The sequence below is a fragment of the Myotis daubentonii genome, chromosome 10 (assembly GCF_963259705.1).
Source record: "Myotis daubentonii chromosome 10, mMyoDau2.1, whole genome shotgun sequence".
Taxonomy (NCBI): domain Eukaryota; kingdom Metazoa; phylum Chordata; class Mammalia; order Chiroptera; family Vespertilionidae; genus Myotis; species Myotis daubentonii.
The window spans coordinates 12,746,671-12,764,412 of record NC_081849.1 but is presented as its reverse complement, the minus strand read 5'-3'; the positions used below and the strand labels follow the sequence as shown (position 1 = coordinate 12,764,412).

At 42.3% G+C, this 17,742-nt stretch overlaps 1 protein-coding gene across 1 annotated transcript in view; it reads right to left on the bottom strand.

Annotated features, from left to right (window-relative positions):
• The window catches only part of CAPZA2 (capping actin protein of muscle Z-line subunit alpha 2), a 63,120-nt gene extending 45,647 nt beyond the window's left edge, over positions 1-17,473 (bottom strand). The window contains exon 1 of the mRNA XM_059711628.1: positions 17,314-17,473. Within this exon, the coding sequence (XP_059567611.1) occupies positions 17,314-17,352 (39 nt within the window). The 5' untranslated portion in view covers positions 17,353-17,473. The remainder of the gene's footprint in view (positions 1-17,313) is intronic.
• Between the last annotated feature and the right edge of the window lie 269 nt (positions 17,474-17,742).

Genomic DNA, 17,742 nt, shown 5'->3' with positions numbered 1-17,742 from the left:
ATCTTACATGCATACTAGAGGCCTGGTGCATGGATTTGGCACCGGTGGGGGTCCCTTGGCCTGGCCTGTGGGGATCAGGCCGAAACCAGCTCTCCGACATTCCCGAGGGGTCCCGGATTGCAAGAGGGCGCAGGCCAGGCCACGGGGCTGCACTGGTGCACGAATCTGTGTACTGGGCCTCTAGTTGTGTGTGTGTGTGTGTGTGTGTGTGTGTGTGTGTGTGTGTAGTGTAAATGTTACAAGGGTGTGAGAAAGTTCTTCATAGATCTTTGTTTTTATTTTAGATATAAATTTACAAAAGTGTGTTTATCTAGTTTCCTATTCTCCAATGAATTGGGAGGATAGGAAAAGTTGACAATTACATTTTAGTTTTTTTAAATATATTTTTATTGATTTCAGAGAGGAAGGGAGAGGGAGAGAGAGAGAGAAACATCAATGATGAGAGTGAATCATTGATTGGCTGCCTCCTGCACACCCCCTACTGGGGATCGAGCCCGCAACCCAGGCATGTGCCCTTAGCTGGAATCGAACCTGGGGCCCTTCAGACCGCAGACAGGTGCTCTATCCACTGAGCCAAACCGGCTAGGGTGACAATTACATTTAAAAAAGGGAAGAATCTGAACCTATTTGACAAAGGCTGTGGAAAACAAAGTTCCTTTATAAGAATGAAAAAATTACAAATCAAGTCCTGAAATTCAGAAGCTAAGCAAACCTTTTGAAAAGAGAGCTCTAAAATTTTTAGTAAATGAATTTTTGTTTAAGAATAAGTACCAGCCCAGCTAGTGTTGCTCGGTGATTGAGCATCGACCTATAAACCAGGAGGTCACAGTTCAATTCTTGGTCAGGGCACATGCCTGGGTGGTGGTGGGCTTACAGGAGGCAGTTGATCAATGACGCTCTCTCATCATTGGTGTTTCTATCTCTCTCCCCCTCTCTGAAATTAAAAGAAAAATATTAAAAAAAATAAGTACAAGCTTACATCAATAACCTTTTCAGATGAAAATAATAATTAGGATTTTTAATTATGAGATAATGTAGATTAAACATTTCAAAACCTCCAGACTTATTGGCAACTCTACTGAATGATAAAATAACTCGGAAAAATCTTGTGATGTGAACAAAGTGAAAGAAAATGAATTCCATCCATAATTTTAGACAAACTTTCTCCACTCTTCTCTACTCCCTGCCCTATAGAGAACTCCTTGCCAGTTCAAAAATTAGAAGATAAAATTAGTTTATTAAGTAGTGAGAAATGGTCTTTGATGGAACAAATTAGAAGACCTGGAAGTGAAATGGACTTTCTCAAAAATGACATCAGGGTAGCCTGTGATTCTTTCAACCTACTTTAGATCAGAATTCCCACAAATATCAGAAAAAACGTGGACAGAATTCAGTTGTAAATTATTAAATTATTCAGTCAAGGGGAAAACAAGGATATTAATCTTTCAATTTTAGAGGAAGTTGATTCCACTATTTTAAAAAAGAATTCCCTGCCTGGCTGGCATAGCTCAGTGGCTGAGCGTCGACCCATGAACTAAAAAAGAATTCCCCATATCTTTTCTGTAGGAAAGAATGTCACCTTATTGACCAAGTTCATTTTGATAAATCCCATAGGAAATTGTTTCCTGCTTTCTACCAAGCACTAGCACTACTTTCTTTTTGTAAATGCTAGGAAACAGTCATTTAGGATCAGAGATGTCTCAGATTGCAGACAGTAAAGTATTATGTTAATGCTGGGATGCTGCCTGCCACAAATTGTTCCTCATGTGCTGCAGGCAAGAGAGGATGCCTCTCATACAGACCATGCCTGTACCCCGAGCCTACAGAAAAAAATCAGTGCCTCCAGATGAGCAAATAATATTGACAGGTTGGGTGGCATTGCCATGTCATGTTGAATCAAGGCAAACTTTTATCACATTGAGGGAAGATATTAGACACAGTATCCAGAAAGATGACTGCTTGGAGCTAAATCCTGTGGAGGCCTTGTTTTTCTCAAGTTCCAATGTCTTTCTTTCAGTGTTGCAACAGACTTAAATGGAAGAGAAGGCAGACTTGGTATAAGAAGCTATGACAGGGGTGGGCAAACTTTTTGACTCGAGGGCCACAATGGGTTCTTAAACTGGACCGGAGGGCCGGAACAAAAGCATGGATGGAGTGTTTGTGTGAACTAATATAAATTCAAAGTAAACATCATTACATAAAAGGGTACGGTCTTTTTTTTTTTTAGTTTTATTCATTTCAAACGGGCCACATCCGGCCCGCGGGCCGTAGTTTGCCCACGGCTGAGCTATGATCAAAATCCTTGATATTATTATGGTATTCATTGATGATCCAGACAAATATCAGTAAGGTATTGAATTGTTGCTCTCAGTCTTGGGTGATCCCCCAGAAAGAATAGTTAGTACAACATATCAAGTGTTTACTATCCTATGTTACCTGGACCACAGAATTTGAAAATGTACAATCTTAGGTTAAATCTACACTTCTGAGTAAGACTGAAAAACTTCTGAGGGAAGGAAGCCAGATGCACATTAACTCCACATATAGCTTTCTGCCTTGTAATCCTTGATTCTGTCACTCTTTGCATTAGGGCTACAGAATGCATCTTTCTCAGCAATGCCAAGCTTCATGGTGAAATGGCACAGGTAGAAGTGATTAGGCTATGTTGCCTCTTTAAGATGTGTCTGTTACTGGAAAAGGTGAGCATCTGGCAGTGCTACTTCAACTTTATGATTGCCACCTACAACATGAAGGAACAACAGGGTGGGAGAATTTTCTATGGCAGCCAATTAATTGTTGCCACCAATTTATAAAAACTGTTGGAAAAATTAATGTTATTTCTACTACCTGTGTTCATAAATTCCCCGAATTGTTTTGATAGACACTGTAAATTGGCAAGATTTTTACAAACACTAAGGTAAAACTTTAGTTCCAGGAGATTTAAAAACTGTATGAAGAAAACTTTAATTCTTTAGCAGGAAGTGGAGTCCTCATCAAAGCAGCTATTAGTATAGTAAGCTGACAAAAATTTAAGAATTTTTAAAAAGCCTTGAGCAACTGAAAAAAAGGGAGGAGATGAAAGTATAAAAAGCAGCCCTAACCAGTTTGGTTCAGTGGATAGAGCGTCAGCCTGCGGACTCAAGGGTCCCAGGTTCGATTCCAGTCAAGGGAATGTACCTTGGTTGCGGGCACATGCCCAGTGGGGAGTGTGCAGGAGGCAGCTGATCGATGTTTGTCTCTCATCGATGTTTCTAACTCTCTATCCCTCTCCCTTCCTCTCTGTAAAAAAAAAAAAAAAATCAATATATTTTTTAAAAAAGAAAGTATAAAAAGCGACATACATACCACGAAAAAATAGCTACATGGAATCCAACAGTCCTGCAATCTTTAGTAGCCTCAAAGAATACTGCACAGAAAATACACTAAAAATTATTTGTAATTCATCTTAAATTCAAATTTGACCAGGAATCCTATATTTTATCTGAGAACCCAGCCAACAACCCCTCTAATTTCCATATGTTGAACATTATCCCACATAGTTATCTCTGCCTTCACCAAGGCAGAAGACATTAGGGTAGAGATTTCCCAAATCAGGATTCACTGGAAAGCTTTAAAAAGAAAACAAACAAAAAAACAACAGAGACCATGTTCCATTCCAGACTACTGAATCAATCTTCAGACGATTAAGACCTAGAAATCTGCCTTTCAGAAATCCCCCCCACCCAGGGTGATTCTGATGGGTAGCCAGATATTACACTGCCTTATAAGGAACTATATGCAAAATCTGAGGTGCTTGGTCTTCTAAGGAAAGGAACCATAGGGTTCACCTGATTCTCAAGGAGTATGATACCACAAGGTCACTGCCTTATAGATGGTTAGTAAAGATAAAAATAGATATTAAGCATTTTTTCACTTTAACAAGATTATTTGACATCGTTTACCTATAACTCCTAAAAACTGTCTATGCCTTTTTGAGAGTTACAAGAATAGAAAAACACTTTTTAAAACTCTATCATATTTAAATAGTTTATGACCAAATGATTACTACTGCATGTCTGTGTTACAGACTAATGTATTTTAACTTGAGTGGTAATCTGTTTTGGTAAGGTTTAAAAAAAAATGTTTTTCTTTTTAATTATCATTTTGAATGGTAATTAAAAACTACCCCCCCTACCCCCCCCCAAAAAAAAGCCACAAAAAAACAGGGCCCATATCACTTAATGTTAAACTAGGTCATCTACTGAATTCAACATCAATTTTTCTTTAAATATGTTTTTATCATTTATTTAAAATATTGAGAAACCCATGAATCCAAAGGCATTATTCACTGTAAAAGTTATATAAGCTATTATTTATCTTACATTTTCCATTTCTTGCTCTCCTCTGAAACATTCCTCTCAGCCCACAAATACTCCTAATTTTTTCTATCTTAGAAGTGTCCCTAAATGAAACAGCAGGAAAAATTTAATGGTAGTAATATACCCACTTTTCCTATTTTGCTTCACTATCAAATTTTTTTCAAGAATAATTTATATTTACTGTTTTCCTTTCTTATCCTTTAGTCAACATTTATTGAGCACAATTCAGTGAGACTCAATCCTGGTGGCACATTCAAGTCATTTAGAAAGCTTTTTTTTTTTAAGGTATATTTTTATTGATTTACAGAGAGAGAGAGAGGAAGAGAGAGATAGAAACATTAGTGCTGAAAGAGAATCATTGAACAGCTGCCTCCTGCACGCCCCACACTGGGGATTGAGCCCACAACCTGGGCATGTGCCCAGACCAGAATCAAACAGTGACTTCTGCCAGGCCAAGGCAGGTGCGAGCAGGGTCTGATCGGCCCGCAGACAGCGACCAGCAGCTGGCAGGCCCATCGGATGATCGGGGCTGGGTCCCAGGCTGGGACGGGAAACTGGGGGTAGGTGGCGGCAACCAACCTCCCGCAGCACCTGGGGGGGGAGGGGTGGCTGCAACCTCTTACCTGCTACCTGGGGGTAGGGGTGATGGGGATGGTGGTGTGGTGGGAATGCGGGGTGTCTGCCAAGCTCTCTCTCACTCCCCCTGCTACCCTCCCCAGGACGTGAGGGCTCCCGCACTGGGAAAGCTCCTGCACTCAAGTGCTGGGTGCCTGTGAGGAGCCGGCCTTACATCTGCATGGCCTCTTCCAGGTGAGCTGAAGCACAGCCGCTGGTCAGGTTCCCCGTGGGTTTGCACAGGAGCCCGCCCTGCGAGGCCGGCTGGGAGAGAGCATGCTGCCTGCCTGGCTTCTGTGTGGCACCACTGGGAGCCCCAGAGGCCACACTGTGCCCTGGCCTGCAGCGTCCAGCCACACTAACCACATCTCTGCATGGGGACTTGGGCGCCGTGACTCAGGTGAAGGGGGGCACGTGGGGGCAAGGGGGCCCAGTGCTGCTCAGGGCCCAGAGGTCAGCTGGGACCTGCCCTTCCACGCCAGATGCTCATGCTTAGATCACCAGCCGGGCATGCATTTCATGCACCAGGTCTCTAGTTTATTTATAAACTCTCCAGTTGATTTTAATGTGCAGCTAGAGTCAAAATTCATTAATCTAATATATGCCAGGCACTCTACTGGTATTACAAAGATGAATAAATCAGAGGTCTGTCCCTAAAGAACATAGGAAATAAGAACATCAGGTAAACACATTAAAATTGGTAAATGTTTTAACAAAGGTAGATACAAACGGCTGAGGCATTAGAGACAGGCCAGGATACAAAAGAAGATGAGGGAAGTCTTTGGGTCTGGTCATGAAGGATGAGTAGTTTACAATGCAGTCAAGACTGAAAGAACAGCCTGGCCAACATGGCTCAGTTAGTTAAGTTTTGATCTATGAACTGAGCTTAAGGATCGATTCCTGGTCAGGGCACAAACCCAGTAGAGGGCCTGCAAGAGGCAGCTGATCAATGATTCTCTCTCATCATTGATGTTTCTATCTCTCTCTTCCTCTCCCTTCCTTTCTAAAATCAATAATATATTAATAATAATAAAAAATAAGACTGAAAGAACATTTCTGGAAGAGGGAAAGCATATGCACTTTTTAGACCCTGGTAATCTGGCTTTTCTCTCTGTTCCTTGTTCCAAACTCTAGTAACACTGCTCTCTTAAGGCCACCATTTCTAGTATATGACTCAAATAGTTGGCCTTATGTTTTTCCATCTGTAAAATGAGGATAATAATGAGGCTACTCTGACAATTAATTGTGATTAATACTGGATATACAGTAGTAGATATTTGTCAGCCCTTTCTCTTAAAGTCTTTTCCCAATATTATATTCCTTTTTAATCTCTCTGTAACACTGGCACTGCTCCTTCTGGAAATTCTTTTCAAGTTCTATGACATGGGCATCTACTCTGTGCCAGGTATTCACTTCTACTTCAAGGGTCATCTCCACACTCCCCCCCCCCTTTTCTTTTTTAAATAAAACGTTATTGTTCAGATTATTACAGTTGTTCCTCTCCGCCCCCCCCCCCATAGCTACCCTCCACACGGTTCCCACCCCACCCGATGCCCTTACCTCCCCACTTGTCCTCGTCCATAGGTGTACAATTTTTGTCCAGTCTCTTCCCGCACCCCCACCCTCTTCCCCCCAAGAATTGTCAGTCCACTCCCTTTCTATGCCCCGATTCTATTATATTCACCAGTTTATTTTGTTCATCAGATTTTTTATTCACTTGATTTTTAGATTCACTTGTTGATAGATATGTATTTGCTGTTCATAATTTTTATCTTTACCTTTTTCTTCTTCCTCTTCTTAAAGATTATCTTTCAGCATTTCATATAATGCTGGTTTGGTGGTGATGAACTCCTTTAGCTTTTTCTTATCTGTGAAGCTCTTTATCTGACCTTCAATTCTGAATGATAGCTTTGCTGGATAAAGTAATCTTGGTTGTAGGTTCTTGTTATTCATCACTTTGAATATTTCTTGTCACTCTCTCTTCTGGCCTGCATAGTTTCTGTTGAGAAATCAGCTGACAGTCGTATGGGTACTCCCTTGTAGGTAACTAACTGCGATGTGTCTTGGTGTGGTCCTCTTTGGATTCCTCTTGTTTGGGGTTCTCTGTGCATCCTGGACTTGTAAGTCTATTTCTTTCACCAGGGAGGGGAAGTTTTCTGTCATTATTTCTTCAAATAGGTTTTCAAAATCTTGCTCTCTCTCTTCTTCTGGCACCCTCATAATTCTGATGTTGGTATGCTTGAAGTTGTCCCAAAGGCTCCTTACACTATCTTCATATTTTTGGATTCTTTTTGTTTTTCCAGTTGGGTGTTTTCTGCTTCTTCATATTTCAAATCTTTGACTTAATTCTTGGGGTCCTCTAGTCTGCTGTTGGATCTCTGTATATTATTCTTTATTTCAGTCAGTGTATGCTTAATTTCTATTGGTCCTTTTTCATATCCTTCAGGGTCTCGCTAAATTTCTCAGAGGTTTCTAGAAGATTCTTGAGTAGTCTTATAACCGTGGTTTTGAACTCTATATCCCATAGTTTGCTTTCCTCCATTTCTTTCATTTGTGATATGTTTCATTTTCTCCACATTTTTTATGTTCCCCTGTGTTGATAGAGTGGCTTTGTGCACTAGGTGTCTATACGGCCCAGTGGCTCAGCCTCCCCAATTACCTGAGGTGGACACTCTTAGTGTACCCTTTTGTGGGCTGTGTGCACAGTCTTGTTGTAGTTAAGCTTTGATTGCTGTTGGTATCACTGGGAGGAACTGACCTCCAGGCCAATTGGCTGTGAGGACCAGTTGTATCTACAATGGGAGAACTGCTGTGCTGGAGACACCCTTATGGGGCAGGACTTGTTTCAGTGGGGCTTTGGCTCTCACTGAGTCTGCCCCCTGAGTGTGTCTCTTACAGATGTGAAGAGTTGTAATCTGGTATGGTCTCACTCTGACCACTGGGTACACTGACTCTTGGATCTCCAAGGAGGTGCAAAGTCAGCCACTGCCTGAGGCCACCCAGCAGTAGCTACAGAGAGATCTGCAGATTCCTCCTCTTTGTTTGGGGTTTGAAAGTGCCCAGATGAGGCCCAGCTGTGAAGCAATGCAGGCTGCTGTGGAGCCTTAGGCCTTCTTTTGGAAGCTCTGGGGCTCTCTGACCCAGCTGCAGTTTGTTAGGGTTTTAGATTGCAAAAGGCCAGGCCATTCATAAGCAAAAGCCACTGCACACAGCTTGGGTGGGGTTATAAATTGGGTGGGGCTGGGTCTTGGGGAATCACTAGGGATGAGCAAACGGTAATGGCTGCTCATCAGCCCTGCACCAGAAAAGTTCTTGGGTCTCTGCATCCCATGGCCCCATGCAGGAACAATGATCTCTAAGAGCACCTCTTAGACTTAGAGAAAGCTGTCCTCATGTTCCAGCCCGATGCCAGACAGACCCTGTATGAGTCTGGGTCCCCAGAGTCTTGCCCAGAACTGGAGTTCAGAGCAGTTGGGAGCTTGTATCTCCCTCCTGATTGAAAAAGACCCAGTTGCCAGCCTGTTTCACGCGCCTCAGTACCTCCACACTTCTGCACCTCCACATCTCCTACCAGTCTCAGTGCACTTTTCTCTTTCCTTCTAGTTGTAGAACTTCCACTCAGCCAGCCTTCCCATGGTTCTGGATGATATCTGTTTTGTCTTTTAGTTGTAGTTTTGATGTGGTTGTGTGAGGCAGCAAGTTCAGGTGTTTACCTATGCTGCCATCTTGGTTCCTCTATCACCTCCTCCCCTTTTTGTTTCTCTTATTCATAAATGAAAGCATACCCAAAAGTATATACTCTCTGCCCTCTGGACTTTGCTATGTCTAAACCTTTTCTCCTAAAAAGCTTATCCCATCTCATGGCTTTGAGAAAGGACAGTAAGCCTGGACAAGTGGAATAGGGAAAACTGAGACAACTGAGCAAAATGACAGAGCAATTTAAAGCAGATGTAGAAGGTTACTATCTCCCTAGAAATAATATCTAGGCCTCCATTGTATTTCAGCTCCAGACCCAGAAAAGCAGCAAAACCAGGTGAGCAACACCAGGACCAGTTATAATGACTGACGACCCCCTATCCTGCCATTGACCCATCAATCAGTGGAGACCATGGCCCTGGAGGAGCACACCCAGAAAACTGATGAATATTCTGCTGAAACTCTCTCCTGAGACCTCCCCTAAGATTCCCACCTGCAAAAGAGAGGTAAAGGCTCAAGACAAAGGACCCAGCAAGTGCTCTCTCTCAGAAGTAGCCCCTGCCATTCCCTTTCCCCTCTTCTTCAACTTCTTCCCCCACAGGTATGCATCTGCTAAACTCTAAGTGACCCCACAAGACTTGCAACCAGGGGAGCAATGGGCATCAGCAGCTCATCCCAGGCTAACCCCTGAATCTGACCTCAAGGCCCCCTTTTCTCTGACTTCCCAGAGAGCTAGGGCAGCCCAGCCTAGGCTCTCCTACTGCTTCTTCTATGCTAAGCCCTTTCTTATTTTACATTTCTAGCATTAATAAATGTTCCCTCATAGTCATCTGGCCTGGTGTTGTGAAATTTTTTCCTGCATGAAGCCAGGAACCCACATACTACCAGTTGGACCTAGGCAGACCAGCTAAGGGCCAGGTCCCCTTTCCTGTAACAACTTTAACCTATAAAGAGATTTCCAAATTGATATAGTTTCTGGGCCTGACCACTTTCCAAGCTCCATTTCTGCATTTCCATATCTTCTAGGCATGTTCATGTAGACATCCTGCTAGCATCTCAAACACAGTATAACCCAAATCAAATTCACCTTTACTCATCCCAGCTGTGCATCCTCTTTCTTGTGTTCTCTAGTTGTGAGTGGTGGTACCACTTTCCAGTCATCCAGATTTCAATGTTAACTGTTATCTCTGATTCTTTCCTTTCCTCTACATTTACTTTCTAAGCCCTGTTGATTCCAACTCTGAAATTTGTTCGTAATCTTTTTTTTTTTTTCATCATGTGAAACTACTTTAAGCCGGGTCCTAACACTTAACCTAGCTTCCTCACTGTTCTCACTAGCCCCAATCTGTCCTAGACCTGTGGTTCTCAGACAGGGGCAATTTTGTTCCATAGGAGGTATTTTTTATTGTTATGACTACAGGGGTACTACTGGCATCACATGGACCAAGGATGCTATTAAACATCCTAAAATGCACAGGACAGCCCCCCAAAAAGAGTTATCTTGGTCCCAAATGCCAACAGTGTTGAGGCTGAGAAACCCTGTGCTGTTTAACAGCATAATTCACCTCTACATCTTTTATTTGCAAAGTACCTGAGACATAGCTTATATTCCCTACTTTTCTCCATTTTCCTTATTTTTCTTCCAATGTTGTGCTCTTTCACATGACCTTATACCTCAATTGATATCTACCATCCTCCTAGGCAGAAGCAATTTTTCTGTCTCCTGAATTCCCATGAACTTATTACATGTCTAATTCATCTCTGAATCTATAGTCTTGCATCGTGTCTACCAAACAGATGATCAAATCACTAACCTTCACTGAATCTAAAACTTAATCTATGGTGTCATTACTGCTATTCACAAATACTACAACTCTCTTCTCCTTCTGTGATCCTTCTGAAATTAGGCTTTTAGATGTAACTTGCTTCAGTTAATTGAAATCTGAGAAGTATAGTGAATCTAAGTGTGTGTGGGATGGGGGTGGGATGAGCTTTAAAAACCAGTGTGCTAGTCACTACACATTTCCTTCCCACTTCTCTGGGGACTGTGGGAAAAAAGGCTAAGCTTAGAAGGCTACGTGACTTCTGCTCCTGACCTACACTAGACATAACACAGTATGAGTGAAGAGATGTACAAAGCTCCCACCACCAACTCCCACATGCTAAGATTTTAGGTTGTTTGTTATTGCATTATATCCTTGCTTACCCTGATTCATAATCAATGTAAGATACATAATTTTATGTACTACTAAAAAAGGAAAAATGCTACCAATTAAATATCATAAGCCACTGAGTGTACAATGCAGCCTTATAACTGAGATCTTAAAAAAAAAAAAAAGGAAAATTATGAGCACCAAAATCAATAAAGTATGGTATATTTAGTAAATTAATGAATGTGGAGGTAATTTTCAAAAATTATTTTTTTGCCTTAGCTGGTTTGGCTCAGTAGATAGAGTGTTGGCCTGTGGACTGAGGGGTCCTTGGTTCGATTGCAGTCAGGGGCACATGCCCAGGTTGTGGGCTCGATCCCTGGTGGCGGTGGTGGCGGTGGTTGGTGGTGGTGGTGGTGGTGGTGGTGTGTGTGTGTGCAGAAGGCAGCCGATCAATGATTCTCTCTCATCATTGATGATTCTGTCTCTCTCTCCCTCTCCCTTCCGCTCTGGAATCAAAAATATATTTTAAAAAATTATTTTCACTTGTTGTCAATAGAAACATTCTGAACTAAAAGTGCAAGAAGTTCTGAGTCATTAGATTCACAATAAAACATGTAAATATCTGTAGTAAGTGGAAGAATGTAAAAATTGTACTTCTAATCTTCAAAATAAAATTTGTAAAATTCTCATGTTTTGACAACTATAGATGGGTTCTATGCATGAATGTCTTACAATAAATTATTGCTTCAGGCAAGTAGGACTGTAGGTCAGATAAGGAAACCATAAGTTTTCCCATCATGCTTTCAAACTTAAAAATTATTCTGCACTCTCTGCTCTAGTGTTCTTATATCCTATGTTCTCATAATAAAATGCAATGTTCTATGTATATAACTACCCTTATTATTTTATGTAGAAATGGCTTTCAAATGCACTAAAAACATACTACAAATTTGTTTTAGTGTGCAAAGTCTGCAAAACTCCAATAATGTTACAGCAGCTATCAAGTTTCTGCTTGCTGTAGGAATTTTTACATTTTATTGGTGCAATGATAGAATTCATCCACCAACAGAATATAATTAGGAATAACTATTTTCTACATTAATAGCTTACTAATTGAGTTTAGTTTTTTATTAATAAGAACACTACTCATACATTAATTATGATGAAATATAAAGGCAGCTTATATTGTTTTTACATACAAATAAAATTTGTGAGGCTAAATTATGGTTGCATAGTTAGGGAAAAGCATATAAACTGCTTATAAAGAATATTTAGCATGTGTAAGTGATTTGAACCATAACCAATATCACTACCTTAACTCAAAGTGTACCAGGAATTTCATTGACTATCTGAATCTTTAAAATCTATAGCACTATTTAGAAATAAAAAACTTAGGTACACCAAATGTATCCTCAAAAAATTTGCCTTTATATGCTACTTATACTTTTCATGAAATTTTTTCTTTTAATTTTCTGAATTCATGATTCCTTTGTTCATTCACTCATTGAGCCACTCTACTCAGCACATGCAATATTAATGACAGATGCTAAAGATGACATTATTTCTGCACTTAGGAATCCCAATAGAAAAGACAAGTAAACAAATAACTATTGTTGAAAACTAATGATGTGTTATAGCTTTCAGAAGAGAGATTACATTTGCCATGTGATCTAAGCTAAATCTTGAGGGGACAGACCAGGGAGCAGTTCCAACAGTCAAAGCGGTTAAGTCATGAGCAGAGAAAAAGAACTATAATTTACTGTGTGTTTAGCATATGCCAGGCACCATTTATTTTTGTAGCAACTAAATGGAGAAGGTGCGTCTGTTAACTTCAGAAGAAACTAAGGCTGAGAGATCTATGAAGGACCCAGCAACTGAAAGTTTGGGATTAGAAAAATGACATATTAAAACATTACTTAGATACAGGAAATGAGAGGGATTAGCTTAGAAAATTTATAATAAATGACTAACAGAAGGGAAAGACTAGATATAAGACATTCTTCTAATCCTCCTTTTCCTCCTTTGGCTTTATTTCTTCCTCAACAGAACAGGTACAATCAACTAGCATTCTGTACAATAAAATTTTGTTACTAAACAACAATAGTTAATAGCATAAATAACAAGTTAAATTTAATAGTCTGGTCAACTGAGAGATAATACACCAAAAACTAATATAAATAAATCAATTTTTCAAGCAAGAAATAAATTACTTGTCTAAGACATTTTGATGAGGGGCATGACAAAATTTAGAAACTGATTTTGATACAGAGCACAACGATAAAAAGCTAAAATATAGCTGAAGTTAAAAACCTGGATGACTGGAATAACAGGAATAGAGAAATAAAGAAAGAAACGAGCAGGAGGAGATAGATTTCTGCCCCCTTTTGTGTAGAGGAAAAGGAGAGGGGAGTTTATGAATTTACTTTCAGGCAGGTTCCACTTAAACACATCTCATTAACTGTCCCCTGTGAACAGGACAGCAGATAAAAATGTGTGCCTAGTGCTCAGGAGAGCAGTATAGGGACGAGTTATGTACTTGAGACACAGCAACAAAAGATATAAAAGTTGAAGCTATGGTAGTGAATCAATCACTAATCATTATAGGAGGATGGGAGGGTTTAAGAAAAAAAATAAACTAAAAAAGATCCCTTGCAACCAATAACTGTCTTTCTTCTGGAGCTTGGAGTGACTTCCTGGATTTTCTCACTTGGAGAGAAGTTTGGGAATGGTTCTTCTCACTTGAGTCACAATTTCGTATAATTTCAAATTCACAAAAACGCTTAACTTTATCCAGGAATGACAAACATAACTGTTTCTGACTTAAACAAAAGTCTATGCAAAAAAATCTGTGGGACACACTACTGCAAATGAACAACTTTAAAGAACATTACTGTGCTTCTTCAGATAACTTATTTCTTATTAACCCAGTGGCGGAAGCTAAAATACGGTTTTTTAATTTCATAGAGGTTTCCTCAAAACACAATTTTACATGATTTTAAAAAACTAAGATTTGATTCCAGATTTCTAAAATGCTTCCTACCATAGAGCACATGTGAAACTACACCAGCAATATAAAACTTTTAAATGTGTTAAATAAACTTTGTTCTAAAATGATTACAACACAAATTAAATTTAAAATCCAACACTATTTAATGTTTAGTATTTACAATTTTTGTTAAAAACTATTGTTTGTCCTTTTGCATAATAAGCTGTCAACAAATTAAAAACGAAGAGGTAAACCCAGAAGAGAGTCCCTATCATCAAATGTTTAAGGGAGCAAATGTCACAAGAGCATCAACTTTGGATTCAGACAAACTCTAGATTAAATAACACCTTTACCACTTCCTTCTTAAATGTCCTTGGGTGAATTACTTAAAGCCTTTGAAACCTTATTTTACTTATCTGTGAAATGGTAATAATAAAATACCTCAACCTTACAACAAATTAATGAATGCATTATCTAACTGAGCCAGGCATATACCAAGTATCTGATATAATAAAAGGTTAATATGCAAATCGACCAAACAGCGGAATGACCGGTTGCTATGACGCACACTGACCACCAGGGGGCAGATGCTCAATGCAGGAGCTGCCCCCAGCCCGCAGGCCTCAATTGCCCCATCAGGGCCTGCCGGCCAACCTCTCAGCCCTTTTCCCCAGCCGGCTGGCAGGCTCCGATGGTGAACGGGGAACTGGGGGTGGGTGGCAGCGGGGGCAGGGTCGGCTGCTGGCAGCTGGGAAAGATGGCCCTGATCACAGGCCAGGCCTAGGAACCACACCCGTGCACGCATTTCATGCACTTGGCCTCTAGAGCAGTGATGGCGGACCTTTTGAGCTCAGCGTGTCAGCATTTTGAAAAACCCTAACTTAAATCTGGTGCCGTGTCACATATAGAAATTTTTTGATATTTGCAACCATAATAAAACAAAGACTTACATTTTTGATATTTATTTTATATATTTAAATAACATTTAACAAAGAAAAATCAACCAAAAAAATGAGTTCGCGTGTCACCTCTGACACGTGTGTCATAGGTTCGCCATCACTGCTCTAGTGGTACTATATAAGTCTTAACAACTTCCCTTCCTTAGATCTGTAATCAATAATGGGAATTCCAACAGTTTAAAAGTATTAAAAGCATATTTTGAAAATTACAAAAAAGATGACAGAAAATAACATGATTTAAATATTAGTTTAAAAATGTCACCTTTAAATTCTATTTATGATTCCATACTAAACACCCTCCTCCCAAAAGATTAAAAGAACACTTAGATAATTAAAATGACAAGAGTGTAAGAATTTCACTTAACCAGTTACGTGAATTTAATTCAAAAGTCTGGTCAGTATTTTTCTCAAATTACTAAATACAGCAATGAAATCTACATGTAAAATAGATACAAAATGGTCTTACAAAACTAGAAACAAAAACACGGGGAACAAGCTGGAATTACAACTGAAATACGGAAAGACTTCCTGAATAATCAACAGAAAAGTCACAGGAGAGAACCCGGATACCCAAGGTTCAAAGGAGGAGGCCGCATAGAGACTGATCATCTTTCTTGAATAATTGGTGTTTATTGCATGTAACATTATTATATTTAAAATCGTTTTTCTTGAGATATTGTTTATTGCATGTAACATTATATTTAAAATCGTTTTTCTTGAAATAAAAAAACTGAAAAAACATGCATGTGAAAACACACACAAAAACACCAAGTCCGTCAAATTAGAATTTTCATTCATTTACTCTTTTTCTTAATGATTGTTCTTAATTTTTTTAAATATATTTTTTATTGCTGATAGTATTACAGATATCTCCCATTTCCCCTCCTTCCCAGGGCCCTACCCAACCCTCCAGTCATTCATTTACTCTTAAAACACCGCGTCGCACAAGCTTAGAGAATAAGACACAGCCACCGCCTTTATGGATGTGCCGGGAGAGTGCCTGATAATAAGGAATCTTGTCATGTAACCGAAAAAGCTTGGCTATTTTAGGCTTTTCCAACACATGTCAGGCCTGTATTAACTCCCACACGGAGGACTCTCAGCTAGCTTTCCTGCCACTTCACTGATCACCACTTTCGAAACCTGGACTCAAAACATGATAATCTCTTCAACGAACTTGTACTTCATTTTAAATGCGTGTGCGTGGGAGCACACATTTTCCGTGACCACTACGGACACCTGTGAAAGCTGCGCTGCAACTCTGTGCATAAGGGATCTACCTGCCTGCCAGGTCTCTGGGTTATGGAGAATCCTGCTGTTCATCGCTTTCACCCAAAAGCCCGGAGGAAAAGGATTCCCAAAGCTGCGGGTGAGGCTGATGTGCACGCTGACATGAGGAAGGAGAGGGGACATTACGCTCGGATACAGGAACACAGGGTATGACCACAGCGGGCGAGGAGAGCGCCCCCTGAAAGGATCCTTAGGCTTAAGCTAGGGCTTAACACACCACGACGAGTTCGTGTTTCCTGCTTCCTACACGGCGGCACTGCTTTGGAACGCAAAATAAAATAAAATAAAAAAGACTGTTCAGTGAAGAGTGGACACTGAACACGGAAGCCGGCGTGCCCGTGTCAGTCACTTCCGAGCCTGGGACACACCGAGGTCCTTTCCCGGGAAACGGCTCAAAACCAGCAGCGCTCCTTCCCCAGACAACCCTGGGGACGGGGGCGAGTGGGGACCAGCTCCATCATCGGTTCTCCGGGTTCGAACAAACGCCCGAGAACTGAAGTCGTTCCTCTGGTTCCCAGGCTGTCACAGCCTTTGAGATGCAGTAACAGGAGTTGCACAACCTCCCCTCTTCGAAACATTCCCGGCAGGACGACCGGGCGCCAGCAAACCAGCCCCCGGGGGGCTGCTGCCTACCCGGGCAGGGTCCTATTTCTTGTGAGCAATTCCCGCTGAACACGGGAGCTGCGAAGCCTACAGCTAAAGACGAAAAAGGACCGAAAAAAAAAAAAAAAAAAAGACGGGGGGCGGGAGAGAAGAGAGGCTTCCACGGGAAAGGGGAAAAGCGTCGAGTACCAGGGAAGGACGCGTTCCGCTTGGGGAAGGCGGATCAGGGCAGCAAGTGGAGGTCTGCTTCCTAAACGAGTCCCCCCGAAACCTCCCCCGGCCACATTCGGGCCGGGCCGCCGGCGGGGCACTGCCCTTGGGCCGCCCGCAGGCCGGCACCCACACCCATGGCAGTCCCCCGCCCACGACGCGGCCCCGGCCCAGGGAGAGGGGCCCCGCGCCGCCGCCGCCGCCGCGCGCTCCCGCCCCCAGGCTCAGGACGCACGCCCTATAAGGAGCGGGGCGAACAGGCCGGCAGAGACCTGCCCCGAGGCCGCGGGTGACTGACAGGGGCAGGCACTGGGGCGCAGAGAGGGGGAGGGAGGGCAGCGAGGGCGCAGCCATGCCCTCCCCCGGCGGCCGGACTCCGGGCTGACAGGCCGGGCCCGGCGGGCTCCGGGTCCGACGGGCTCCGCCGCCCGCACCGCTCTTACCTTCTCCTCATCAGACAACTGCTCCTCCAGATCCGCCATTTTCCTCCTGGCTACTAACCGAGGCGGCAGAGGCGGCGGCGGCGGCCACCTGACTTCCCCTCTCAGTGCGGTCCTCCGCGCCGCGCGCCCCCGCCAAGGGAGGGGCCCGCCGCCCAGGCCGCTGCGCACGCGCCCCGGAAGCCCCGCCTCCCCGAGGCCTGTCGGGCGAGCGCCGCTGTGCGCGTGCGCGGAGTCCTCGCGGGGCGGGGGCCGGGGAGGAGCTGCCAGAACGCTCCTGCTGCGGGCGAGTGGGCATCCTGACGCTGGGATGCTCTCCCACCGTGGACCATATGGACACAGTCCGCGACAAGTACATTCTGAGCCTTTGGTTATGTTCTCATTAAGTCCTGGACTCTGCCAGTCTGAAAAAGTGTACGAATAGGAGCTTTT